Below are 27,213 nucleotides of genomic sequence, written 5' to 3' on the forward strand. Positions count from 1 at the left end.
GGGCTGCGGGGACCGGGGCAGGGGGAGCGCTGGCTCCCATGGGGGCGTGTGGGGGGGGGGGCCGCTCCAGGGCTGGAGGCCCGGGGCGCTGGCGGCGCTGGGGGAGCCCGGAGCTGCACACCCCACGGCGGGAGCCGCTCGGAGGCGTCGGACACCCCAGGGTGCACTGAACCCCCGGCACGCTGCACGTGTGAGGTCGCCGCCTGTCCCCGTGCGCAGACCTGACCCCGGAGATCGGCCCCCGCGGAGGGGCCCTGCGGGCCGCGGGGCCTGCGGGGCCGGTGTCGGCACCTCGGCGGCCTCGCTGGGCGGGGGCTGACTGAGCAGAGCCCCCCGCTGTCCCCCCTCCTAGGCAGCGAGCCCTGTTCTGCGTACTGGCAGCCTACTCGCTGTACGACACGGTGAGTGTCCCTGCCCCCGCCTCCTGCCCCGCGGGCGGCCTTGTCCTGAGTGGTGGTGACCAGCGGGACTCACAGTTATGGCCCCGGCTCCACGGCCCCCGAGATGCCGGGGAGGGTCTCTCTCCTCCGGGACGGGCAGGGGGCGGGGTGCAGACCTCCCAGGGGAGGCAGGGCCTGCGTGCCCGAGGGCCGGGGCTGCCCGGGGCCCCCGCGTGCACCGCGGCCGTCCTAGAGCTCGGGTCTGGACCCTGACAGACGGCACTACCGACGAGAGCCCGGGCGGGGAAGGCTCCCACTCCCCCGAAGGGAACGAGGCCGAGGCGCCCAGGAGGCCGCCCCCTTCCACGGCGCATTCCAGAAGGGTCCCCGAGGACCCCAGCTCACACGCTCCCCGGCCCCGCGGGGTGTCCTGGCCCAGCTCCCCTCGTGGGACCTGCCAGGGGCCACAGTCAGGCCCCCCCACCCCCCCGCCGACCTGCCCTCTGGGGGGTCTCCAGACCTGGCGGGTCCCCTACAGCCTGGCACAGCTCACGGAGGCCCCTCCTGCTGGCCTGAGGACGGGGGTCCTGGCACGGCGGCCGCAGGGCTCGGTAGCGGGGCCCGGGGTGCTCGCGCCCCAGCTGGTCCGGGTGGCCCTCACCTGCTCCCCCGCCCTCTGGGAGCCCCCTCCGGGAGCCCGGGCTGGGAGGGAGCCGGGGGAGCCTGACGCCCGCGGGGAGGGCTCAGAGGGGGCCTCGGGGCGCACGCCCTCCGTGGGGCTCTGGCTCTTGCAGGAGGTGGGCTACTGCCAGGGCATGAGCGAGATCGCGGCCGTCCTCCTCATGTTCCTGCCCGAGGAGGACGCCTTCTGGGCGCTGGCCCAGCTGATGGTGGGCGACCGGCACTCCATGCACGGTAGGGGCCCGCCGGGGAGCTCAGGAGGGCCTCCCTGCAGGCTGCTGCACCGGGGGGCAGGCGGGGACCCCCCAGCTCGCCCCCCCACGGGCAAGGGCCCCGCCTCCCCGGTGGCCTCGGGGTCCCGGAGCCACGGCCACCCGCCCCACCGTCTGCAGGCCAGGCACGCACTCCCGTTGCTCCCCCAGCCTCCCGCCGGGCTGCCGGCTTGTCCCCCAGGCCCCCCTGCCAGCCCACGGCCACACGGGGCCCAGGGGGCAGCGTCTCCCCCTCCCGGGGGCCCCCAGCCTCACTCCCAAGCCCCACAGCAGAGGGCCGTGCACGCCCATCACCCTCCCCTTGGCCTGCAGCCGCTGCCCCTCGGGGCTGGGGACCCGCCTGTCCCCGCGGCGGCCCCCGCAGGAGAGAGGGTGCTGGGTCAGCCGGGCCCGGTCCTCAGCCCCCAGCCCACGCCCCGCGGGGTCTCTGTGAGGACGAGGGTCCCCGGGCCCCGCGCCCCCGGCCTGGGAGGCAGGCCCTGCCCTCTGGGAAGAGCGGATCCAGCCAGGGCTCCGAGGGCGGTGGGCACACGGGGGTCAGGGCGTGGCGGGGAGGCCCCTGCCCCGACACCCCCCACCCCGCCTGGTGCAGGAGGAGGCCCTGACCGTGGGGGCCTGGGGCCTTCTCAGGCTTCTTCGTCCCGGGCTTCCCGAAGCTCCTCAGGTTCCAGAGACATCACGAGCGGGTCCTCCAAAGAGCTCTCCCGGACCTGAGGAAGCACATGGCGAGTGGGGGCGAGTGGGAGCTCCTGAGGCTCCGTCCCCGGAGCCCGGGGCAGGGGGTGGGGGGCATGGCCCTCCCTCCGAGCTGCCCAGAGTTGGGGTCACGTTCCTCCCCCTGGGGCCCGGGGGCGCCCTCGGGGCTGGGCTGGGCCGCGGGGAGCGCGTCCACCCGGCTCCAGGGGCCGCGGCGTGGGGCCTGAGCACCCCCTGCCCTCCCGCCAGGACGAGGAGCAGATGTCCACCGGCATCTACAGCCCCAAATGGTTTCTCCAGTGCTTCCTCGGCCGGGTGAGGCCCCCCCCCCCCCGGGACCCCCGCTCCCGGACCTGCCCCCTGCCCCCGGGGAGGGCCCAGCTCAGCCCCACCCTCCAGACGAGCCAGGCCCGACCCCGGGGTCCTGAGGCTGAGGCTGAGGCTCGCAGCCCAGCCCGTCCTGGAGAAGCCCAGAGGGTCCCTGGACGAGGTCCCGGGGGGCGGCCCGTCTCTGCCTCAGCTCCCCCGGGGGAGGCCGGGTCAGCCCGGGGTGTGGACGGGCCCTCGGCCCATCGGGCGGCCAGCCTGGGGTCCTCTCGAGGCGTGGTGTCTGTCGTCAAGTGCGGGCAGAGTCTGTGCCCCCAGGGGTGCGGGAGGTGCTGGCCGGGGTCGGAACCCGGAGCGGCCGGGAGTCCCTGATCTCCCTGGGAGGAGGGCACGGACGGGGAGGCGGGGGGCGGGGGGCGGGGGGGGGGGCGCTGCGGGGCCTCGTTGCAGGCAGCCGGGGGCCAGATGGCAGGCCTAGCCTAGCCCCAGCCGAGCCCCCCAGGGGCCCTGCTCAGGCCGCTCCTCCCACCCCGCCGTCCCCCTAGACCCCCTTCTCGCTCACCCTGAAGCTGTGGGATGCCTACGTGTTGGATGGGGAGAGGGTGCTCACGGCCATGGCCTATACCATCCTCAAGGTGCACAGGAGTAAGTGAGCCCCCGGGAGCCCAGGTGTGCCGGGGGCGGGGGGCAGGGGCGGTGACCCTGGGCTCTGAGCAGCACCCAGACCTGGGGCGGGGGGACGGCGGGGCAGGCGGGTGCAGCGGGGCTCCCCGAGTGGAGCAGCGGGCAGGGGCCACCCCGGCCAGCGCACTGCCCGCGGCGCTCCTGGGCACAGCGGGACCCCAGCCGCTGGCCTGGGGGCCCCGGGGGCCCCAGGGCGGGGCCCTCTGGGTCTGACTCTCGCCCACCGCCCAGAGCGCCTCCTGAAGCTGCCCCTGGAAGGGCTCCGGGAGTTCCTCCAGGACTCTCTGGCCCAGCCCTGGGCCCTGGAGGACGAGGCCGTGCTGAGACACCTTCGGGCCTCCATGACCCAGCTCCGCAGGATGCGGTGCGACCTGCCCCCGCCAGGTGGGCTCAGGGCCCCGGCCCCTCCCGACTCGGCCTGCTGGGGCCGCCCACAGGGGACAGAGCCCCCGGGGCCCCCGTCCTCATCTCTGGGGCTCTCCTCTTCTGCTCCAGCCTCGGGGACCCCAGGCCAGGGCTGGGCGGGCGGGTACCCACTGCAGGGCCCGGGCAGCAGTGTGGGGGGCTGAGCACAGGGTCAGGCCGGGGGGGGGGGGTCACGCGGGAGCCGTGAGGACCCCCGGGGCCCCCAGCGGGGGACACACAGCCTGCTGGAGACGCTGACCCCGTCGGCCTCTTTCCAGCGGGACCTGAGGAGTTCCCCACGAGGCCCCTGGGCCTGGAGCCAGTGTCCCCGGCGCCCGGGCCTCTCCTCCCTTCTCCGGCCTCTGAGCCACCGCCCAGGGTGGAGGAGCCGGCCTTCCCGGGCCCAGCCGCCCGGCCTGAGCCGCCCGGACCCCCTCCCGGCCAGGCCATCGTCCAACTTGCCCCCCAGCCCCGGCGGTGGAACTCCCTCCCCACCCTCCCGGGGCAACAAGGCGGTGCAGGCAGGCGGCCCCGGGACACGGCGGGCTTCAAGACCGAAAACGGGGTCTCCTTCCATTTGGCACCTGCCTGGGCCACCCCAGAGGCCCCGCGACGGACCGGGCCCTGGAGCACCCCCGGGACTCCCATCACGCGGTCCCCCCAGCCCCCTAGGGATGACGCTGTCGGGCCCAGGACACCCTTCCTGCCCCGCGGCCACTGCAGCTCGTGCCCCTCGCTGGGCAGTGACGGGCACAGCCAGGGCAGAGCCAGGGCGGCGCTGAGCCCGCTGCCCCGAGGCCCCGCACAGGCCCGGGACCCTCTGCCCCCCGCGTCCACGGGGCAGCTCGATGCTCGCGGGCCTCGGGGGCAGAGCGTGGCGGTGAGGGCGGGGGCCCGGAGGCTCCGGCCCGCCGTCACCGTGCCCTGCCTCGTCTCGCTGTGCCTCCCGGAGGGCGGCACCGCCCGCACGGGACACCAGCCCCTGACCCAGAGGGACCTGGGCTGGCCTGGCCCCGGGCTCTGTGGGGGCAGGGGCGACTCGAGCGCCTGCCCCAGGCCCAGCGCTAATGGGATCCAGCGCCCCGGGGCCCTGGCCAGGCCTGCGTTCTGGCCCCGGGCCGAGCGAGCCCTCTCACAGCAGGATGTGGCCTCCTGGGCCCTGGGCGTGCCCCACAGACCCAGGTCGCTGACCTAGGGCAGCCCTGGGGATCCCGGGACACCCCAGGGCAGGGCAGCGGGGGCAGGCCCGTGGGCCCCACCCACACCCCCACCCCCACCCCCACCCACACCCACACGAGGAGGCAGGCTCCTCCACGCGCTGGGGCTCCAGCAGTCAGTCACCCGGCCCCAGGGGGCCCGAGGCCGGGGTCCAGCTGCCCTGCGGGGACCCAGCGCAGGAGCCCATGGGCCGCAGGTCCACGTCAGCCCTGCCGCCCCCAGAACCGCCTCTCACCGCCCCGACCTCAGGACACGCGCCCCCACCCGGAGTCGAGTCCGCACAGGCTCCCAGGCGGGGGACGACTCCAGCACCCGCACCCCCGTGGGATTCCCGCTTTCCTCTAAGGACAGGAAGGTCTCCCAGGGGAAGGCGCGCACCCTCGGCTCTGAGCCCCTGTTTGCTGTTGCAAGTTCAATAAAGTGTTGTTGTGTGAGAGGGCACGGCCGGCTCGTTTCTGCGTCTCCCGGAGCTCTGTGCACGGGGTGCGGAGACACCCCCAGAGAGGAGGAGGGGGCGCCGCCCAGGCCCCGACCAGCCCCTGCGGGGGCGCCGCCAGGCACACACGGCTGACGTCCCCACGTGCCTTCCCGGGGCGGCCAGACGCCAGGGTCAGGACCCCGCAGACTCTACTGCGACTCAGCCTGCGCCCGCGGCCAGGACGGGCCCTGGGACAGAGTGACAGCCGGGGAGCCTCAGGTCACCAGGGTCTGTGCTAAGCGCCCTGGGAGGTCTGCGCCCCCTCTGTCCAGGGGGCCTGGGCTGCCCGGGCTCCGGGGCGCTTCCTCCCCTCCCCGCCCCGGGCCTGTGCGCCTGGGGCACAGAGGGCCCGCGGGGCGGTCAGCGTGGCCCCGGAGCGGACGTCAGGACAGCAGGCCCTTGCAGCTCTCACACCTGGGCCACCCTCACCGGGCGGGCTCAGCGTGCACACCCGGTGCTGCTGGATCCCTCGCACCAGAGTGTGGAGGGCACCCTGCACGCCCTGGAGAGTAGGGGCTGGGTGAGCGCGGGGCTCGGCCTGGGGGCAGGCAGCGCAGGGGACCGAGGGACCCCGGCCCCGTCCCCACCCCGACTCCCACACACACACACACACACAGGCAGCCCCAGGGCTCCCCCCACGGGCAGCCGGCCCCTCAGGAGCTCCCCCCAGGGCGGCCCCGAGGTCTGGCTCCCCGCTGGAGAGGCATCGGGGAGAAGAGAAGCGGCCGGCGCTCGGCGGGGACCCGCTGCCACCCACGGGAATGTGGCCGAGCCGGACCTTCCAGCTCAGCTGACCCCCCGGCGGGACGGGACGGCACGGGACGGCACGGGACGGCACGGGACGGCACGAGGGGGCCCCGGGTCGGCCGGGAGAACCCAGCTAGCCGCCCAGCGCCAGCACCGGAAATGATGGTGCTTCTTCAACCGTTTCGGCGTCAGGACGACGCGGCCCGAGGATCAGATCGCGGCACGGCGACAGACAGGCACACACCCCAAACCCAACAAACGTCGGAATCCCCCGACTGTTGTCAGACAGCAGCCGGACGGTTACAGACGTGACGCTGGGGTCCCCGGTAGGACACACGGAGGACGCTCCAGACCACGGCTGCAGAGGCGCTGGAGGCCCGGGGATGCGCCTGCGGGTGCCCACGGGGAGCGCGGGGCGGCGGGAAGCACCCTACAGAGGGGGGCCCCTCCTGGGAAAGGACGCCGGGTCCCCGCGAAGGCTCCCGATGCTGACAGCTGTCCCCCTCTCCTTCAGCTTCTGGTTCCCCCCCGCCCCATTTTGCTCTTCCTGATTCTCCGTCGGCCTCCGCCCTGCATCCGAGCCACTGACCACACGGGCTTCTTTAGGACGTCGGGTCCCAAAAGGAGGCCGAGCTCTGGCTCCCGGGATCGGGAAGGACCATCGCCGAGGTTTATGCTGATCCCCCCGAGCTCGTGCCTTCCCGGCTCTTCTGTCCTGCAGAACGAGGGGAGGCACGGGCCTTACGGGGAAGGAGGCCCACTCCCACTCGGGCGGGACCGTCCCTCGTGGGGGACCCCGTCATCTGGGCCCGGGAGAGCGAGCGGGGCCATCAAGAACAGGTCGCAGGCTAGACATGGTCCGCTCTGAGGTTTGTCCTGAAGCGAGCACTCCCCTTCCACGTCACGCTGTCTTAGTTCATCCATTTATTGTTTGTTAAAGGTTTTACGTTTATGTCCTCTCTACACCCAACACGGAGTTCCAGCTCACAGTCCTGACATCAAGGTCCCCCGACCAGGCCGGCCAGGCACCCCAGGGCCATGTTTCTCATCTCTTTGCTGGCTCGCCTATCTCTGCACCCAGCTGGGACATCGAGTCCACGACGGGGGAGCTTTAGCTACCTCCGAACCCGCAAGAACCCGGAACGTTCTCGCTGTGTCCCCATCCTAGAACGACCTTCGCCGTCGAACAGCAACTCAAATAAATCGGCAGCCAGCCCAATGACTCCTGGTCAAGGAAACGGCCAACTTGTCACGTGTGTGGGCCCCGCTCCCTGGGCTCCCGGGGCTCCCGGGGAGGCTCCGCTTTCTTTAACATCGACCAAGGTCCCAATGACTCCACCGCACCTCGACGCCGGGGCTCAGTTTCTGCCCTGACACGACACAGGCAGCACGTCGGCTTCAGTTACTCCCTGTCAATCAATCAAAGGGAGCCTGGCCGCTCTCGGGGTGGTTGGGGTGGTTGGTAAGAACACGCGACTCTTGTTCTTGGGGCGGAGAGTTCAAGCCCCATGTGGGTGTAGAGATGACAGAAAAATAAAATCTTAAAAAGAAAATCAGTCAGTCGGTCTGGGGGAGACACAGCCCCGGATCCCACAGGGGCAGGGAGCCAGCTGACGGGTCTACGCACACTATTAGAAGCAGCAGAGCACAAAGTCAGAACTTCCAGAAGTCTGCTAGAGGGGGGGACACGCCGGCCTCGACGGTGCTCGGGAGGCGAAGTGGGGGGCGGCCCCTGGAGCGACAGGGTGGGCTCAGGGTCCCCGGGGTCCCAAGGGCGGTGGCGCCAACGGTTCCCAGGCCCAGGAGCGGGGACCCCGGCCGAGGGCCGCGGGACTAGGGCCAGCTGTCTGCCCTGTGTGGCCACAAACTGCAAACCCCTGTGCGGTCACGGGGCCGCGTCCCTGGGCCGGGCCAGCAAAGGCCAGAAGTGGGAGGAGACCCTCCCGGGCGGGAGGAGCACGGGTCTCCCCCAGGGCAGCCCCTAAAACTTGGAGGTTTGAAACTCAGTCACTTGTCCGAGATAAAAAGAAAAAAAACAAAACAAAACAAAACTCGGACACAGGCAGGGTGAACGCAGGGTTCTGACAGACAGAAACGGTGGAGACAAGAGGGCTTGATGGCACATCAGAAACTATATGCCAATAGGACAACCTACAAGAAATGGACACCATGACACTATATATAGAAAACTACAAAAATGAACAAACAAAAAAAATGTTAGAACCGGTAAATGAATTCAGTAAAGTCACAGGATACATAATTAATGCACAGAATTCTGTTGCATTCCTATACCTCAGTAAGAAGGTAAGAAAAAGAGAAACTAAGACATTAATAAAAATAAACTTAAAATGAAACAAAAAATAGTATTATACTTAAGAAAAAACCTAAGGAAACAGCTATAAAAACTTACTCTGAAGACGATGATGGAAAGAAATCGATGACACAAAGAAACGGGAAGAGACACTCCACACTCGTGGACTGAAAGGGTAAGAAGTGTCTTCACAACCGAGAGCAGCCCAGACATTCCTATAAACCCTATCAAAATGCCCCCAGCATTTCTCACAGAGCTAAGATAAATGATCTTCAACTTTGCATGGAACCTCAAAAGACCCCAGACAGGCGAAGCAGCCTTGCAAAAGAAAAGCCAAGTAGGAAGCTTCACATCGCTAGATTTCCAGTTATGTCACAAAACTGTTGTGATGAAGACAGTACGGTCCTGGCACGACAACGGACACACAGACCAAGAGAACAGAGCAGACCTCCCAGAAATGAACCCACAACTATGTCGTCGTTTAATCCTTGATAAAGCTGGAAAGAATATCCAGTGGGGAAAAAAATCTACAAATGGTGTTGGAAAAACTGGATAGACACAAGCCAAAGAATGAAATTTCTAGTTTTTGATTTTACTTTTGTGTGTGGCTAAATTCCTAGAAAATATATAACCTACCAAAACTGACACATAGAGAAATAGAAAATTTGAATAGACCAATTCTCAGCGAAGCTGTTGAGTAATAGAAAAAAAATTCCCAAAACGCAGAAGTCCACGACCAGATGGCTTCATGAGTGAATTCTATGAAACATTTAAAGAAGTATTAAAGCCTAGAAAGAGTATTATGCTAAGCACAATATGCCAACCCTAACCCTAACCCTAACCCTGACCCTGACCCTGACCCTGACCCTGACCCGGAAGCCTCCCCGCGGGTCCTGAGGAGGCCGGGCCCCTGTGGGCGTGGACGCGACCCCCACACGGCTGTTTCCCGTCTGTTGACTACGTGGGACTCCCAGCGCTGAGAGGGCACCTCCGTGGCTTGTTCCTGCTCTCGGGGGAGACGATTTCAGGTCGTCACCCTCGGGGATGACGTCAGCTGCGGGCCTTCCTACGCGGCCTCTCCTCTGTTGACAGACCTTTCCTAAAACCCCCTGTGCTTTTCATGCTTTGTTCTGTCAAATGCGTTTTCTGCGACTCTTGAGGGGATCGTCTCCTTTCTCTTTGTTTTTGTTGTTTTTTTAAAGATTTTATTTATATATCCTTGAGAGACACCGAGAGACGAGAGAGAGAGAGAGAGAGAGAGAGGCAGAGACACGGGCAGAGGGAGAAGAAGGCTCCGTGCAGGGAGCCCGATGTGGGACTCGATCCCGGGACTCCAGGATCACGCCCTGGGCCGAAGGGAAGGCAGGCGCTGAAGCGCTGAGCCCCGCCGCCCCCCTCCGCCCCGGGCCGCCCCATGTCCTTTCTCTGGTTAACGGGATGGATCGTGCTGAGTGATCGGAGGGGCCGCGGGGGGCAGGTGGGCAACGTGGATGAACAAATAGGGAAAGCTACAAGCGTGTGGTTCTAAATAAAGGAATCCCGGAAATTTAGAGAGTACGGCCTGGCAATAGAGTCAGGACCGTGGGGACAACTCGGTACGGGGACAGACGGTGACGCCGCTTCTCGCGGGGAGAGCTGAGCGAGGCACAGAATTGTCAAGTCGCCAGCTGTAGCCCTGAAACTACTGTCCCCTTGGGTGTCGACGGCACTTCAATAGATACCAAGGAAAAGGGGTTTCCGGTGGGAATCCCGGTGGGTCCGTGAAAGGCATTTACACGGTCGTGACGCACACGAAGGCGCCTCTGCAGAGGGGATCCAGATGCTCACGTGTCTTCATGTTAATGTTTAGAAGATGTACTTGGGAGACGGTGCGGGGGGCAGGGGCGGAGGGACAGGGGGAACCTGGAGCGGACTCCTCACCCACCGGAGACCGAGCCCCACCCGAGGCTCCACGCCACAACCTGGAGATCCTGGCTTGAGCCAAACTCAAGAGTCGACGTGGAACCGACGGACGGAAGCACCCAGGAGCCCCTCAAATGCTCCTAACTGCAACCCCACGCTGTGAACCCTGGGGGGCGGGGGGGGGGGCATCTGTGACCCCCAGTCTGCCTTGAAGGGCGGGAGGCCTGCAGGGCCCGAGGATGGGAACTGAGGATGCGGGAGGCTGCCTGCATCGCCTTCCCGCCCGGCGTGGGGACAGGACCCTCCCCCGGGACCCTCGGCCACCAGGGTGAGGGCTGAGTGCTGATTGGACCCCGCCTGCCCACAGTGATGATGCGGGACCCCGCTCTGGGCGGAACTGTGGTGCCCCCGGGTTCCACCGCTGCCTGGTGCCCACTCTGCGTCCGCAGACCTTCGGAGGCACCGGTGCTCCGGATCTGGCTCGCAGCGACCCGACTCTCCTGCTCTCCCCAGTAGCCCAGGACTCGTCTCTCCTCAGTACCCCCACCCTCCCACTCTCCCCAGTACCCCGCTACTCCCACTCTCCCCAGTACCCCCACCCTCCCACTCTCCCCAGTACCCCCACCCTCCCACTCTCCCCAGTACCCCGCTACTCCCACTCTCCCCAGTACCCCCACCCTCCCACTCTCCCCAGTACCCCCACCCTCCCACTCTCCCCAGTACCCCCACCCTCCCACACTCCCCAGTACCCCAGTGCATAAAGAGGAGGCGCCCACACAGCGACAGGTCACAGGTGAGTGGCAGCTGATCCCTGATCCCCGCGGGCCACAGTGGGGCCTGTGGATCCGCGTGGGGGCACAGGCCTCCCGCGCTGGGGTCCACAACACCCCGACCCCCATGCGATGACCGTGAGCAGCTCCCACAGCCCTTCCACAGCCCCACGGGGTGAGAGCGGCCACCCTGCTGCCCCCCGTCCAGGGAAGGAGGCTGCAGTCGGAACTCAGGCAGCTCCCCCGGGACCCCCGCTCCCCTGTAAGCCCTCTGCTGTGCAGGCACCCAAGCCATGACCTTTCCAGCCTGTCCTAGACGCATGGACCCCGACAGGGGTGACTGTCACCCCCCCATCCCGCCCTGCGCCCGCTGGGTCCCCCTGGCCCGTGAGCAGGCTTGCTCTTCAGGCTCCAAAGAACGTGGAGTCCCTCGTGCTCCCCCAGGGCCCCCCTCAGGCTATTCACACATCGCTGCCCTCAGGGTGGGGAGTTCGGTCGCACTCTTGCTGGCATCAGGTTTTAGTTTTGATGAAGTCCAGTCCGTCGCTTTCTCCCCTTGGTCGTGTGCTTGTGGAATCTCGGAGAAACCTTCCATTCCCGCCCCCCCGCCCCCCCAAGCCCGCAGGGACACTCGCTGGCCGGCCCACCCACCACCATCTCTGCGCCGGCCCCGGGCTGGGAGACGTCACCCCCGAGCATCAGGTGGGCAGTTCCCCGGAGCCCCTGGGTCCCCCGCCCGTGTGCTCCTGATACCGGGGTGGGAGCGCTCTGTGACCCCAGCGTGACGGCGTGCCCTGGGACAGTGGCTGGGAAGGTGGACTGTCGGTGGGCGACGGACAGACAGACAGGCAGCGAGGGCCCGTGTGTGATGCCTGTGCCCCTCGGGGCTACGGGGTTGTCTCCGGCTCCGGTCAGACAGAGGGGCGCCCGCCCACGGGGAGCACCCGGACGCATGTGTCCTCGGAAGGTTCTCACGCGCCGTCATCCTTGGATGTGTTTGGATTGCAGCACGATGCAGGAGGACCCGGAGACCCTGCTGGCCTTGCAAAGGGCCAATATCGTGGCCCAGTACCATCAGGTGAGGCCCAGAAGGGACCATAGACACTACACACCCACGACAGGGGGGACCGTACCTGCAAGAGCAGGTGAGGCTCAAGACGGGATCAGAGCCAAGGATGAGCCAGGTCAGCCCAGGCAAGGACCACAGTCACCAGGAACAAGTGAGACCCTGGGGATGGTCCCGGTGTCAGTAGCAACTAAGGGTCCATCCTGGATCCTCGTCATTGGTAGCGGAGGAGCCCAGGCACCAGGTACAGGTGAGGCCCGGGTGGGGACCAGAGTCACCAGGTCCAGATGAAGACCACAGCTACCAGGTCCAGGTGAGCCCAGGTGGGGACCAGAGTCACCAGGTTCAGGTGAGGCCAAGGTGGGGACCACAGTCGCAGATCCACATGAGGCTCAGGTGGAGACCAGAGTCACCTGGGTGAAGCCCAGTTGGGGACTAGAGTCACCAGGCCTGGGTGAGGGCCAGGTAGGGATCAGAGTCACCAGGTCAAGTGAGGCCCAGGTGGGGACCACAGTCGCCGGGTCCGGGTGAGGCCCAGGGGGGGATCGTCACTGATAGACAGAAGCAGGTGAGGCTGCCAGGCTGCGCCCACTCTGGCGCCCGGCCAATCTCAGAGGGTCGGCGCTCCCTCAGGATCCAGGGGAGGGAGGAGCCCTTCTGCTCCCTCCTGTCTCTGTCCCCACTCCCCTGCTCTGATCGGTCCCCACCACGGAGCCCCCCTCTGTTGCAGGCGCCCCAAGCAGGGTCTCCGCAGGACCTGTCACTGTGCAAGGTCGCCGACCACCAGGGCTTTCTGCAGTGAGTCCCCTGGACACCCCTCATCCATCCCAGGGCGGGTGGCCTTTGCAGGAACACCTCTCTGGAGGCTGACCCCCCCGCCCCCAGGTCGGGACCTGGTCCCCTGGAGCCCTCTGAGGGCCATGTCTGCGCTGGGTTGCAGCTGAGACACCCCGGAGGCCGACCCGGGACGTGGGCAGGAAGGGAGCTGGGCCCGGGGGAGGCCCCTGGACACTCAGAGGAGGGGCCCCCACGCCTGCTTTGGGCAGGCCCAGGTGTCAGCCTGCTGCATCCGGGGGTGGTGGTGGGGTGGGGTGTCCAGTCCCTTCAGCAGGGGATCCCGCCCGTGAGGGGCTCTGGGGCCGGGGCGTGCTCTCCGTAGGGGGACGGCCTGGTCTGGGCCGAGTCCGCAGGGGTGCTCTCGCCCACACCCGAAGGCTTTTGCGGGGCTGCAGGTGGATGCCGGGGACCAGGCCAGCGCAGGGAGGGGGGGGGGGGGCCGCAGAGGGAGGCCCCGACCAGGCAGGAGGAGGCAAGAGGAGGAGGGGGCTGCCCTGGGCGGGAAGGAGGGAGGGGACAGCCCAGTGGCCTAGGTCGCAGGGGACGAGGCTGATGGGTCAACAGCCCCACGAGAACCTGACGGACGCTGGAGACCCCAGGTGGGGCCCCCTCGGCCCTGCTCACGGCCCAGTGTCTGCTGGGATGGCTCAGGGGTGGTCGTGCTCAGGGGCTCCGACAGGACGGGAGGTGAAATGGGCCAGGGTGGCAGAGGGGACAGCAGAGAGGGGAGCCCGGGGACAGCAGGGGGACGGCCAGGGGGCAGGGGGAGGCCGGCTGGACGCTGGGCAGTCAGGCCCTGGGGAGGCGGGGGGACCTCAGCGGGACGGTCACGGGGCACCCGGGCCACGCTGACAGCTCTCGGGCTGGTCCATCGAGGAGGGGGGCAGGTCACCCCCTGGGGGCGCCGAGGGGTCCCCGCCCAGCCCACCACCGGCAAACACCCTCCTCAGACCCCCCAGACGCCGCCCCCGCCCGCCCTCAGGCCGCTGGCAGCCCCTGCCCTCCCCGGGGGAGCCCTGCCCTCCCCAGGACGCTGGGTGCAGACGGGGTGTGTGTGTGTGTGTGTGTGTGTGGCTGTGGGGCCGGGGCCTCAGGGCTCTGCGTCTCCTGCCTTCCAGGGACAGGGAGCTGCCTGACCCCAGCCCCCGCGAGGCCAAGGTGAGAGCCCGTCCTGGGCCCCGGGCAGGACGTGGGGGGGAGCTGGGGCCAGCTGTCTGCACCGCGTCCCCCAGGACATCCCCGGGCGTCTCCCCAGTCCCCCGTCCCAGCGCTGCACGGGCCGCCGGGAACGCACCCGAGACCCGGAGCCGCGGTCCGCGGGGGGCCCTGTGCCTTCCTGGCTCCTCCGGGTCCCGCGGGGCACTGGACGCGGCCCGAGCGCCCACCTCCCGCGGCGGGAGCCTCACCTGCGGCCCCCGCCTGTCCTCTCCCAGAAACTCCGCCAGGAGACCCGGCGCGCGGACAAATGGATAAAAATGCTCAAGCGATGGGACCACTACCTCCCCAGCGAGAAGGTGGGGCGCTGGGTGCCCCCGAGGGCTCTCCGTCCTGACGGGGCTGGGGGGCCGCCCTCAGTGTCCTCCTGCCCCGTCCTCGGGGGAGCCCCCTGCCTGGGGAGAGTCTGCTGGGAGCCCGGGCCTCCCTCCCCAGGCCCCGGGACGGCGGTGGGGGAGCGTCAGGTCGGGGCCAGGGTCCCTGCTCCTCGCGGGGGACGGGGGGGGGTTGGGGGGGGCCCAGATCCAGGGAGACCCAGCCTCTCTGCAGACACCCTGGAGCCGACGCCGGAACCTTCTAGATGCCTCGTGTTCCCTGGGCTCCAAGGGGCCGCCCTGGGCCCCTCTCACCAGCACTGCCTTCCTCCCCGCAGCTGCGACGCCGGGTGTACAAGGGGGTCCCGCCCCAGGTGCGGGGACAGGTGTGGCTGCGATTGCTGAACGTCGACCAGGTTAAGGCCAGCAATGCCGGGAAATACCAGGTGGGACCCGACCCGTCTACTCCCCGTGGACCCTCGGTCCCCTCCCTGCCCAGGGCTGACCCTCCGTGACCCCTCCCCACCCGGGGCTGAACTCCCGTGTCCCCTCCCCACCCGGGCTGATCCTCCACGTCCCCTCCCTGTCCAGGGCTGACCCTCAGTCCCCTCCCCGCCCACGACAGCTGGGCACAGGCCCTCACGCAGGCCCCGCGGGCACGGTGGGCACTCCCGCCGTCCCCGGCCTCCCAGGGGAAGGGTGGAGGTTCCTGCAGGACACACTCCTGTGGTGGCCCCGGGGCTCCCTGCCCAGGACGGCAGCTGCTGACAGGTCGGGGTCTGTGTCCCTGACGCCGGCTCCTCCTCCCGGGGTCTCCCCGCAGGCAATGAAGGAGGCGGCCCTGGTCTCCTCCCGGGACATCGTGCAGATCGACCTGGACGTCAACCGCACGTTCCGCAGTCACACCATGTTCTGGGACCGCTACGGGGTCGGGTGAGGCTGCTGGGCCAGCGGGGTTCGGGGGTCGGGGGCCCGGCCTGGGAGAGGCCCGGGGGCTTCTGTGCTGGGGACACGGGGTCTCCGAGGCCGGGGGGAGCGACGGCAGCAAACAACACACTGCCACGTGGTAGGGTGCTGGGGATGACCCCCGTGCCCCCAACCCCAGGGTCTCGGGGATGGGGAGGCCGCAGGACGGGGCCTCCAGGGGTCACCGTCTGAGCTGAACCCCAAGGGGGTGAGGGGCGGCCCCGTGAAGAGCAGGGGGCCGGGGTGGGGGCGTGGGGGGCACGAAGGGGACCTGGGGCCAGGGTGCATGGCCGCGGCTGGACCGGGACACGTGGACCCGACGAGGGTCGGACAGGTCAGGGTGACACCCACCCTCCGGTGCTTTATGTACTTCTGAATTCTGGGCATTTTGTTTTAGACAATTTGCACTTGGTGAGCACACACGGCATGACGCCCCCGCCCCCCCCCCCAGGCGCCGCCCCGGTCCAGGCAGGCCCTGCGCGGAGCACACGGGGCCCCAGGGGCAGGGGCAGGGGTCACAGCAAACCCCAGACTGGGGTCGCCTTTATCTGTAGACGTCTCCGTGTGCACCTTAGAGAAGGGGGTGCCCTGTGTCCGCAGCCCCCCACCCCATCCCCTCACCCACCGCCCCCACGCCATCCCCCTGCATCACCCCCCACACCATCCCCCACAACCCCAGACCCCCACCCCTACACTATCGGTCCCGCCCCCACCCCCACCCCACCCCCACGAGGACGCGGTGCAGCTGCCCCCTGTGGGACATGCTCAGCCTCCCCGGCCACCTTGGGGTTCTCTGGACGGCCTGCTCCCGTCAGAAGCCCGGGTGTCCCGCAGAGTCCCCAGGGGCCGCGGGGAGGTGGGGAAGGCAGGGAGCCCCCCGACAGGGGCTTGCAGGTGGGTGGAGCATAGGGTGCAGCTACCTGTGTGTGCAGCGGGCGGGGTGTGTGGGAGCCCGGGACCCCAGGGGTGACCTGCAGGGGCGCCAGGGGCGGGGCTGGGGATACGCCAGGCATGGGTGGCTGGGCTTCCCGGGCGGGCCGCTCGGACCGTCTCCCCACGAGAACTCGGTGCTCCTCCCTGCAGGGAACCTGCTGCCCCCCGGGGCCCCCGCGGCCCTCAGAGCGCGGCCGGGTCAGGCTGACCTGTGACCCCCGGCCCGGGGGGAGCCGGCCTCCAGCAGCCCGGGCCCGGGGGCCGCGGAGCCGGGGTGCAGACTCAGGCCGCCGTGCGGGGGGGCATCGGGCGGCTCCTGGCAGCGCTGAGGGGGCCGCACCCCGTACCCCCCCGTGCTCAGATAGTGACCCCAGGGGTTCGCAGCCTGTATCGGGGTCACACCTGCACGACGTTCCCTGCTCTCCTCACGTTGGCTCAGACCTGGAGCCCCGAGATGCTCTGGGATGGGCGGGCCCGGGGTGCCCCCCACAGAGTCCAGCCCAGGGACACCTGGGAAGACCTGGGGGTGCGCTCAGGGCCACGGATGCCCCGGCTGCGTGGGCTCGGGGCAGGGGTCACGTGGGGCTGGTGGTGTTCCCGGGACACGGGGCCGGGCCGGGCCAGGGCAGCGGAGGAGAGGCGTCAGGGGCTGCGGGGACCGGGGCAGGGGGAGCGCTGGCTCCCATGGGGGCGTGTGGGGGGGGGGGCCGCTCCAGGGCTGGAGGCCCGGGGCGCTGGCGGCGCTGGGGGAGCCCGGAGCTGCACACCCCACGGCGGGAGCCGCTCGGAGGCGTCGGACACCCCAGGGTGCACTGAACCCCCGGCACGCTGCACGTGTGAGGTCGCCGCCTGTCCCCGTGCGCAGACCTGACCCCGGAGATCGGCCCCCGCGGAGGGGCCCTGCGGGCCGCGGGGCCTGCGGGGCCGGTGTCGGCACCTCGGCGGCCTCGCTGGGCGGGGGCTGACTGAGCAGAGCCCCCCGCTGTCCCCCCTCCTAGGCAGCGAGCCCTGTTCTGCGTACTGGCAGCCTACTCGCTGTACGACACGGTGAGTGTCCCTGCCCCCGCCTCCTGCCCCGCGGGCGGCCTTGTCCTGAGTGGTGGTGACCAGCGGGACTCACAGTTATGGCCCCGGCTCCACGGCCCCCGAGATGCCGGGGAGGGTCTCTCTCCTCCGGGACGGGCAGGGGGCGGGGTGCAGACCTCCCAGGGGAGGCAGGGCCTGCGTGCCCGAGGGCCGGGGCTGCCCGGGGCCCCCGCGTGCACCGCGGCCGTCCTAGAGCTCGGGTCTGGACCCTGACAGACGGCACTACCGACGAGAGCCCGGGCGGGGAAGGCTCCCACTCCCCCGAAGGGAACGAGGCCGAGGCGCCCAGGAGGCCGCCCCCTTCCACGGCGCATTCCAGAAGGGTCCCCGAGGACCCCAGCTCACACGCTCCCCGGCCCCGCGGGGTGTCCTGGCCCAGCTCCCCTCGTGGGACCTGCCAGGGGCCACAGTCAGGCCCCCCCACCCCCCCGCCGACCTGCCCTCTGGGGGGTCTCCAGACCTGGCGGGTCCCCTACAGCCTGGCACAGCTCACGGAGGCCCCTCCTGCTGGCCTGAGGACGGGGGTCCTGGCACGGCGGCCGCAGGGCTCGGTAGCGGGGCCCGGGGTGCTCGCGCCCCAGCTGGTCCGGGTGGCCCTCACCTGCTCCCCCGCCCTCTGGGAGCCCCCTCCGGGAGCCCGGGCTGGGAGGGAGCCGGGGGAGCCTGACGCCCGCGGGGAGGGCTCAGAGGGGGCCTCGGGGCGCACGCCCTCCGTGGGGCTCTGGCTCTTGCAGGAGGTGGGCTACTGCCAGGGCATGAGCGAGATCGCGGCCGTCCTCCTCATGTTCCTGCCCGAGGAGGACGCCTTCTGGGCGCTGGCCCAGCTGATGGTGGGCGACCGGCACTCCATGCACGGTAGGGGCCCGCCGGGGAGCTCAGGAGGGCCTCCCTGCAGGCTGCTGCACCGGGGGGCAGGCGGGGACCCCCCAGCTCGCCCCCCCACGGGCAAGGGCCCCGCCTCCCCGGTGGCCTCGGGGTCCCGGAGCCACGGCCACCCGCCCCACCGTCTGCAGGCCAGGCACGCACTCCCGTTGCTCCCCCAGCCTCCCGCCGGGCTGCCGGCTTGTCCCCCAGGCCCCCCTGCCAGCCCACGGCCACACGGGGCCCAGGGGGCAGCGTCTCCCCCTCCCGGGGGCCCCCAGCCTCACTCCCAAGCCCCACAGCAGAGGGCCGTGCACGCCCATCACCCTCCCCTTGGCCTGCAGCCGCTGCCCCTCGGGGCTGGGGACCCGCCTGTCCCCGCGGCGGCCCCCGCAGGAGAGAGGGTGCTGGGTCAGCCGGGCCCGGTCCTCAGCCCCCAGCCCACGCCCCGCGGGGTCTCTGTGAGGACGAGGGTCCCCGGGCCCCGCGCCCCCGGCCTGGGAGGCAGGCCCTGCCCTCTGGGAAGAGCGGATCCAGCCAGGGCTCCGAGGGCGGTGGGCACACGGGGGTCAGGGCGTGGCGGGGAGGCCCCTGCCCCGACACCCCCCACCCCGCCTGGTGCAGGAGGAGGCCCTGACCGTGGGGGCCTGGGGCCTTCTCAGGCTTCTTCGTCCCGGGCTTCCCGAAGCTCCTCAGGTTCCAGAGACATCACGAGCGGGTCCTCCAAAGAGCTCTCCCGGACCTGAGGAAGCACATGGCGAGTGGGGGCGAGTGGGAGCTCCTGAGGCTCCGTCCCCGGAGCCCGGGGCAGGGGGTGGGGGGCATGGCCCTCCCTCCGAGCTGCCCAGAGTTGGGGTCACGTTCCTCCCCCTGGGGCCCGGGGGCGCCCTCGGGGCTGGGCTGGGCCGCGGGGAGCGCGTCCACCCGGCTCCAGGGGCCGCGGCGTGGGGCCTGAGCACCCCCTGCCCTCCCGCCAGGACGAGGAGCAGATGTCCACCGGCATCTACAGCCCCAAATGGTTTCTCCAGTGCTTCCTCGGCCGGGTGAGGCCCCCCCCCCCCCGGGACCCCCGCTCCCGGACCTGCCCCCTGCCCCCGGGGAGGGCCCAGCTCAGCCCCACCCTCCAGACGAGCCAGGCCCGACCCCGGGGTCCTGAGGCTGAGGCTGAGGCTCGCAGCCCAGCCCGTCCTGGAGAAGCCCAGAGGGTCCCTGGACGAGGTCCCGGGGGGCGGCCCGTCTCTGCCTCAGCTCCCCCGGGGGAGGCCGGGTCAGCCCGGGGTGTGGACGGGCCCTCGGCCCATCGGGCGGCCAGCCTGGGGTCCTCTCGAGGCGTGGTGTCTGTCGTCAAGTGCGGGCAGAGTCTGTGCCCCCAGGGGTGCGGGAGGTGCTGGCCGGGGTCGGAACCCGGAGCGGCCGGGAGTCCCTGATCTCCCTGGGAGGAGGGCACGGACGGGGAGGCGGGGGGCGGGGGGCGGGGGGGGGGGCGCTGCGGGGCCTCGTTGCAGGCAGCCGGGGGCCAGATGGCAGGCCTAGCCTAGCCCCAGCCGAGCCCCCCAGGGGCCCTGCTCAGGCCGCTCCTCCCACCCCGCCGTCCCCCTAGACCCCCTTCTCGCTCACCCTGAAGCTGTGGGATGCCTACGTGTTGGATGGGGAGAGGGTGCTCACGGCCATGGCCTATACCATCCTCAAGGTGCACAGGAGTAAGTGAGCCCCCGGGAGCCCAGGTGTGCCGGGGGCGGGGGGCAGGGGCGGTGACCCTGGGCTCTGAGCAGCACCCAGACCTGGGGCGGGGGGACGGCGGGGCAGGCGGGTGCAGCGGGGCTCCCCGAGTGGAGCAGCGGGCAGGGGCCACCCCGGCCAGCGCACTGCCCGCGGCGCTCCTGGGCACAGCGGGACCCCAGCCGCTGGCCTGGGGGCCCCGGGGGCCCCAGGGCGGGGCCCTCTGGGTCTGACTCTCGCCCACCGCCCAGAGCGCCTCCTGAAGCTGCCCCTGGAAGGGCTCCGGGAGTTCCTCCAGGACTCTCTGGCCCAGCCCTGGGCCCTGGAGGACGAGGCCGTGCTGAGACACCTTCGGGCCTCCATGACCCAGCTCCGCAGGATGCGGTGCGACCTGCCCCCGCCAGGTGGGCTCAGGGCCCCGGCCCCTCCCGACTCGGCCTGCTGGGGCCGCCCACAGGGGACAGAGCCCCCGGGGCCCCCGTCCTCATCTCTGGGGCTCTCCTCTTCTGCTCCAGCCTCGGGGACCCCAGGCCAGGGCTGGGCGGGCGGGTACCCACTGCAGGGCCCGGGCAGCAGTGTGGGGGGCTGAGCACAGGGTCAGGCCGGGGGGGGGGGGTCACGCGGGAGCCGTGAGGACCCCCGGGGCCCCCAGCGGGGGACACACAGCCTGCTGGAGACGCTGACCCCGTCGGCCTCTTTCCAGCGGGACCTGAGGAGTTCCCCACGAGGCCCCTGGGCCTGGAGCCAGTGTCCCCGGCGCCCGGGCCTCTCCTCCCTTCTCCGGCCTCTGAGCCACCGCCCAGGGTGGAGGAGCCGGCCTTCCCGGGCCCAGCCGCCCGGCCTGAGCCGCCCGGACCCCCTCCCGGCCAGGCCATCGTCCAACTTGCCCCCCAGCCCCGGCGGTGGAACTCCCTCCCCACCCTCCCGGGGCAACAAGGCGGTGCAGGCAGGCGGCCCCGGGACACGGCGGGCTTCAAGACCGAAAACGGGGTCTCCTTCCATTTGGCACCTGCCTGGGCCACCCCAGAGGCCCCGCGACGGACCGGGCCCTGGAGCACCCCCGGGACTCCCATCACGCGGTCCCCCCAGCCCCCTAGGGATGACGCTGTCGGGCCCAGGACACCCTTCCTGCCCCGCGGCCACTGCAGCTCGTGCCCCTCGCTGGGCAGTGACGGGCACAGCCAGGGCAGAGCCAGGGCGGCGCTGAGCCCGCTGCCCCGAGGCCCCGCACAGGCCCGGGACCCTCTGCCCCCCGCGTCCACGGGGCAGCTCGATGCTCGCGGGCCTCGGGGGCAGAGCGTGGCGGTGAGGGCGGGGGCCCGGAGGCTCCGGCCCGCCGTCACCGTGCCCTGCCTCGTCTCGCTGTGCCTCCCGGAGGGCGGCACCGCCCGCACGGGACACCAGCCCCTGACCCAGAGGGACCTGGGCTGGCCTGGCCCCGGGCTCTGTGGGGGCAGGGGCGACTCGAGCGCCTGCCCCAGGCCCAGCGCTAATGGGATCCAGCGCCCCGGGGCCCTGGCCAGGCCTGCGTTCTGGCCCCGGGCCGAGCGAGCCCTCTCACAGCAGGATGTGGCCTCCTGGGCCCTGGGCGTGCCCCACAGACCCAGGTCGCTGACCTAGGGCAGCCCTGGGGATCCCGGGACACCCCAGGGCAGGGCAGCGGGGGCAGGCCCGTGGGCCCCACCCACACCCCCACCCCCACCCCCACCCACACCCACACGAGGAGGCAGGCTCCTCCACGCGCTGGGGCTCCAGCAGTCAGTCACCCGGCCCCAGGGGGCCCGAGGCCGGGGTCCAGCTGCCCTGCGGGGACCCAGCGCAGGAGCCCATGGGCCGCAGGTCCACGTCAGCCCTGCCGCCCCCAGAACCGCCTCTCACCGCCCCGACCTCAGGACACGCGCCCCCACCCGGAGTCGAGTCCGCACAGGCTCCCAGGCGGGGGACGACTCCAGCACCCGCACCCCCGTGGGATTCCCGCTTTCCTCTAAGGACAGGAAGGTCTCCCAGGGGAAGGCGCGCACCCTCGGCTCTGAGCCCCTGTTTGCTGTTGCAAGTTCAATAAAGTGTTGTTGTGTGAGAGGGCACGGCCGGCTCGTTTCTGCGTCTCCCGGAGCTCTGTGCACGGGGTGCGGAGACACCCCCAGAGAGGAGGAGGGGGCGCCGCCCAGGCCCCGACCAGCCCCTGCGGGGGCGCCGCCAGGCACACACGGCTGACGTCCCCACGTGCCTTCCCGGGGCGGCCAGACGCCAGGGTCAGGACCCCGCAGACTCTACTGCGACTCAGCCTGCGCCCGCGGCCAGGACGGGCCCTGGGACAGAGTGACAGCCGGGGAGCCTCAGGTCACCAGGGTCTGTGCTAAGCGCCCTGGGAGGTCTGCGCCCCCTCTGTCCAGGGGGCCTGGGCTGCCCGGGCTCCGGGGCGCTTCCTCCCCTCCCCGCCCCGGGCCTGTGCGCCTGGGGCACAGAGGGCCCGCGGGGCGGTCAGCGTGGCCCCGGAGCGGACGTCAGGACAGCAGGCCCTTGCAGCTCTCACACCTGGGCCACCCTCACCGGGCGGGCTCAGCGTGCACACCCGGTGCTGCTGGATCCCTCGCACCAGAGTGTGGAGGGCACCCTGCACGCCCTGGAGAGTAGGGGCTGGGTGAGCGCGGGGCTCGGCCTGGGGGCAGGCAGCGCAGGGGACCGAGGGACCCCGGCCCCGTCCCCACCCCGACTCCCACACACACACACACACACAGGCAGCCCCAGGGCTCCCCCCACGGGCAGCCGGCCCCTCAGGAGCTCCCCCCAGGGCGGCCCCGAGGTCTGGCTCCCCGCTGGAGAGGCATCGGGGAGAAGAGAAGCGGCCGGCGCTCGGCGGGGACCCGCTGCCACCCACGGGAATGTGGCCGAGCCGGACCTTCCAGCTCAGCTGACCCCCCGGCGGGACGGGACGGCACGGGACGGCACGGGACGGCACGGGACGGCACGAGGGGGCCCCGGGTCGGCCGGGAGAACCCAGCTAGCCGCCCAGCGCCAGCACCGGAAATGATGGTGCTTCTTCAACCGTTTCGGCGTCAGGACGACGCGGCCCGAGGATCAGATCGCGGCACGGCGACAGACAGGCACACACCCCAAACCCAACAAACGTCGGAATCCCCCGACTGTTGTCAGACAGCAGCCGGACGGTTACAGACGTGACGCTGGGGTCCCCGGTAGGACACACGGAGGACGCTCCAGACCACGGCTGCAGAGGCGCTGGAGGCCCGGGGATGCGCCTGCGGGTGCCCACGGGGAGCGCGGGGCGGCGGGAAGCACCCTACAGAGGGGGGCCCCTCCTGGGAAAGGACGCCGGGTCCCCGCGAAGGCTCCCGATGCTGACAGCTGTCCCCCTCTCCTTCAGCTTCTGGTTCCCCCCCGCCCCATTTTGCTCTTCCTGATTCTCCGTCGGCCTCCGCCCTGCATCCGAGCCACTGACCACACGGGCTTCTTTAGGACGTCGGGTCCCAAAAGGAGGCCGAGCTCTGGCTCCCGGGATCGGGAAGGACCATCGCCGAGGTTTATGCTGATCCCCCCGAGCTCGTGCCTTCCCGGCTCTTCTGTCCTGCAGAACGAGGGGAGGCACGGGCCTTACGGGGAAGGAGGCCCACTCCCACTCGGGCGGGACCGTCCCTCGTGGGGGACCCCGTCATCTGGGCCCGGGAGAGCGAGCGGGGCCATCAAGAACAGGTCGCAGGCTAGACATGGTCCGCTCTGAGGTTTGTCCTGAAGCGAGCACTCCCCTTCCACGTCACGCTGTCTTAGTTCATCCATTTATTGTTTGTTAAAGGTTTTACGTTTATGTCCTCTCTACACCCAACACGGAGTTCCAGCTCACAGTCCTGACATCAAGGTCCCCCGACCAGGCCGGCCAGGCACCCCAGGGCCATGTTTCTCATCTCTTTGCTGGCTCGCCTATCTCTGCACCCAGCTGGGACATCGAGTCCACGACGGGGGAGCTTTAGCTACCTCCGAACCCGCAAGAACCCGGAACGTTCTCGCTGTGTCCCCATCCTAGAACGACCTTCGCCGTCGAACAGCAACTCAAATAAATCGGCAGCCAGCCCAATGACTCCTGGTCAAGGAAACGGCCAACTTGTCACGTGTGTGGGCCCCGCTCCCTGGGCTCCCGGGGCTCCCGGGGAGGCTCCGCTTTCTTTAACATCGACCAAGGTCCCAATGACTCCACCGCACCTCGACGCCGGGGCTCAGTTTCTGCCCTGACACGACACAGGCAGCACGTCGGCTTCAGTTACTCCCTGTCAATCAATCAAAGGGAGCCTGGCCGCTCTCGGGGTGGTTGGGGTGGTTGGTAAGAACACGCGACTCTTGTTCTTGGGGCGGAGAGTTCAAGCCCCATGTGGGTGTAGAGATGACAGAAAAATAAAATCTTAAAAAGAAAATCAGTCAGTCGGTCTGGGGGAGACACAGCCCCGGATCCCACAGGGGCAGGGAGCCAGCTGACGGGTCTACGCACACTATTAGAAGCAGCAGAGCACAAAGTCAGAACTTCCAGAAGTCTGCTAGAGGGGGGGACACGCCGGCCTCGACGGTGCTCGGGAGGCGAAGTGGGGGGCGGCCCCTGGAGCGACAGGGTGGGCTCAGGGTCCCCGGGGTCCCAAGGGCGGTGGCGCCAACGGTTCCCAGGCCCAGGAGCGGGGACCCCGGCCGAGGGCCGCGGGACTAGGGCCAGCTGTCTGCCCTGTGTGGCCACAAACTGCAAACCCCTGTGCGGTCACGGGGCCGCGTCCCTGGGCCGGGCCAGCAAAGGCCAGAAGTGGGAGGAGACCCTCCCGGGCGGGAGGAGCACGGGTCTCCCCCAGGGCAGCCCCTAAAACTTGGAAGGTTGAAACTCAGTCACTTGTCTGAGATCAAAAACAAACAGAAGTTGGGCCGGAGGCAGGGTGAATGCAGGGTCTGTAGAAGCGGTGGAGGTCCGGGGCCCGGGGGCTCCTCTGTGGAGGCCCCTGCAGGCCGGGGTGTGGGATGCTCAGCTCCCGGCCCAGGGGACCCAGCGCCCCCACCCGCATTCCGCCCTCAGGCTTGGTGGCAGCACAGCACTGCCCGTGGGAGGCAGACCCCGCCTCTGACCCGCAGGTGCATTGCTCTGGAAGCAGGTGCATCGCCCCCGAGGCAGGTGCGCACCTGATGTCAGCGCGGAGGCTTGAGGAGTATCATGGCGCTTTCTGCGGGAGGCCAGACCCTGCCTCTGACCTGCAGGTGCATCGCCCCCGAGGCAAGTGCATCGTCCCGAGGCAGGTGGGCAGCTGAAGTCAGTGCCGCGGCCCCGCCCCCAGACCCCGACCGGACCTCTGGCTGCTGCCAGGTTGAGGGACCACAGAGGCCACAGAGCTCCAGCTCCGCAAGGAGAGTGGGTTCAGCTTCTTCTGTACTTTGGGCTTGCTTTATTTTCATTTCTTCAATTCTTTTTTATTGCTTGATTTTAGTTTTTATGTATATACCTTATATATTACTTATTTTTGTTTACTTTCACTGTACTTTGAGCTGAAAAAGGACAGCAAAAAAGCCTAAAAGCCTGCAGCAGAAGGGAAATAATAAAGATGAGAGCAGAAATAGACAATACAGAAACAACAAAACAGTAGAATGGAATAGCGAAACTAAGAGCCGGTTCTTCAAATACTTAATAAAATGGATCAAGCCCTAGCCAGCCTCATCAACAAGAAAAGAGAAGGGACCTTCTCCAAATAAAATCACAAATGAGAGATGAGAGATCACGATCAACACCAGAAAAATAAGACAATTATAAGGGAATACTATGAAAAATTATACGCTAACAAACTGGGAGACCTGGAAGAAATGGACAAATCCCTAGAAATGTGCAAACGAGCAAAACTGAAATAGGAAGAAATAGAAAATGTGAACAGACCCATAACTAGCAAAGGAATTGAATCAGCAAGGCACCTGGGTGCCTCGGTGGTTGAGCATCTGCTTTGGCTCCAGTCAGGATCCTGGGGTCCTAGGGGATTGAGTCCCACATCAGGCTCCCCACATGGAGCCTGATTTTCTCTCTGCATGTGTCTCTTCCTCTCTCTCTCTGTGTGTCTTTCATGAAAAAAATAAATACAATCTTTTTTAAAAAAAGGAAAGAGGAGACAGGACCCAAATAAAATCACAAATGAGAAGAGAAATAACAACAAACACCACAGAAATACCAACGATTATAAGAGAACATTATGAAAAATTATATGCCAACAACTTAGAACCTGGAAGAAATAGATCAATTCCTAGAAATGGATAACATAGCAGAAATGAAAAAGGAAGAAATAAGAAACTGGAACAGACAGATAACCAGCAAAGAAATTGAATCAGCAACCAAAAATCTCCCAAGAAACAAAGTCCAGGACCAGATGGCCTTCCCGGGGCAATTCTACCGGGTATCTAAAGAAGAGTTAATATCCGTTCTTCTCAAATTATGCTCAAAGCAATCTATACATTTAATGCGATCCCCATCAACATAGCAATGGTATTTTTCACAGAACTGGAACAAATGATCCTAAAATTTGTATAGAACCACGGAAGATGGGCTGCCCTGGATCTCTGCCTCTCTCTCTCTCTCTCTCTTTCCCTTCTCTGTGTATTCTCATGAATAAATAAATAAAATCTTTAACAGAACAACAACAAACCACGGAAGATTGAAAATAGCCAAAGCAGTGTTGAAACAAAACCAAAGCTGGGGTTCCAGATTTCAAGTTATATCACTGAGCTCTAGCGATCCAAAGAGTATGGTGCGGGCACAAGAAAGAGAGCCTTGGGAAATGGGGGATGGGGATGACGGAGGGCACCTGTGACGAGTACCAGGCGTTGTAGCCAATGGTTGAATCACTATGTGGTACACTGAAACTATGTTATACTGTGTTAACAAACAAAAGCAAGCCTGCAAAAATATGGTCTACATCCTCTATCATTAGGAAGTTACCAATGAGAACAGCAGCGAGATAGTGCTACACACCATTTAGAGATGCTAAAGTCCAAAAAAAGGATCCCAGTTGCTGGAGGGTTGTATATGACAGGAATGCTCCTTCATGCTGGGGATGTGCATACGGTTGCTTTGGAAGACAGTTTAGCAGTTTTTTCCAAGGCTAAATAAATCTCACCTGAGGGCCCAACATTCATAGTTCTAGTATTTAGACAATTGTTTTGAAAAAACTGTTTCCACTCAAAAACTAGCATGCGAGTATGCGCGGTAGCTCTATTCATCGTAGCTAAAACCTTAAAGAGATCGGGATGTCCTTCAGTACATGAACCCATAAGCAAACTGCGGTGCATCCAAGTGAAGGGTGCCAGGAAGGCCAAACCAGCCTGCGAG

At 67.8% G+C, this 27,213-nt stretch overlaps 1 protein-coding gene across 1 annotated transcript; it reads left to right on the forward strand.

The window, feature by feature from the left end:
- Positions 1-352: 352 nt before the first annotated feature.
- LOC140594816 (uncharacterized) lies at positions 353-25,157 on the forward strand (the record flags this gene model as incomplete). Its single annotated transcript, XM_072731759.1, has 14 exons — positions 353-401; positions 1,175-1,295; positions 1,964-2,058; positions 2,279-2,344; positions 2,902-3,001; positions 3,272-3,424; positions 3,724-3,896; positions 18,023-18,143; positions 18,812-18,906; positions 19,127-19,192; positions 19,750-19,849; positions 20,120-20,272; positions 20,572-20,733; positions 24,928-25,157. Coding segments are annotated over 14 exons (1,684 nt in total), but the record flags the coding sequence as incomplete, so codon positions are not given.
- Positions 25,158-27,213: the final 2,056 nt, after the last annotated feature.

This window comes from Vulpes vulpes, chromosome 12, assembly GCF_048418805.1.
Source record: "Vulpes vulpes isolate BD-2025 chromosome 12, VulVul3, whole genome shotgun sequence".
In the NCBI taxonomy this organism is placed as follows: domain Eukaryota; kingdom Metazoa; phylum Chordata; class Mammalia; order Carnivora; family Canidae; genus Vulpes; species Vulpes vulpes.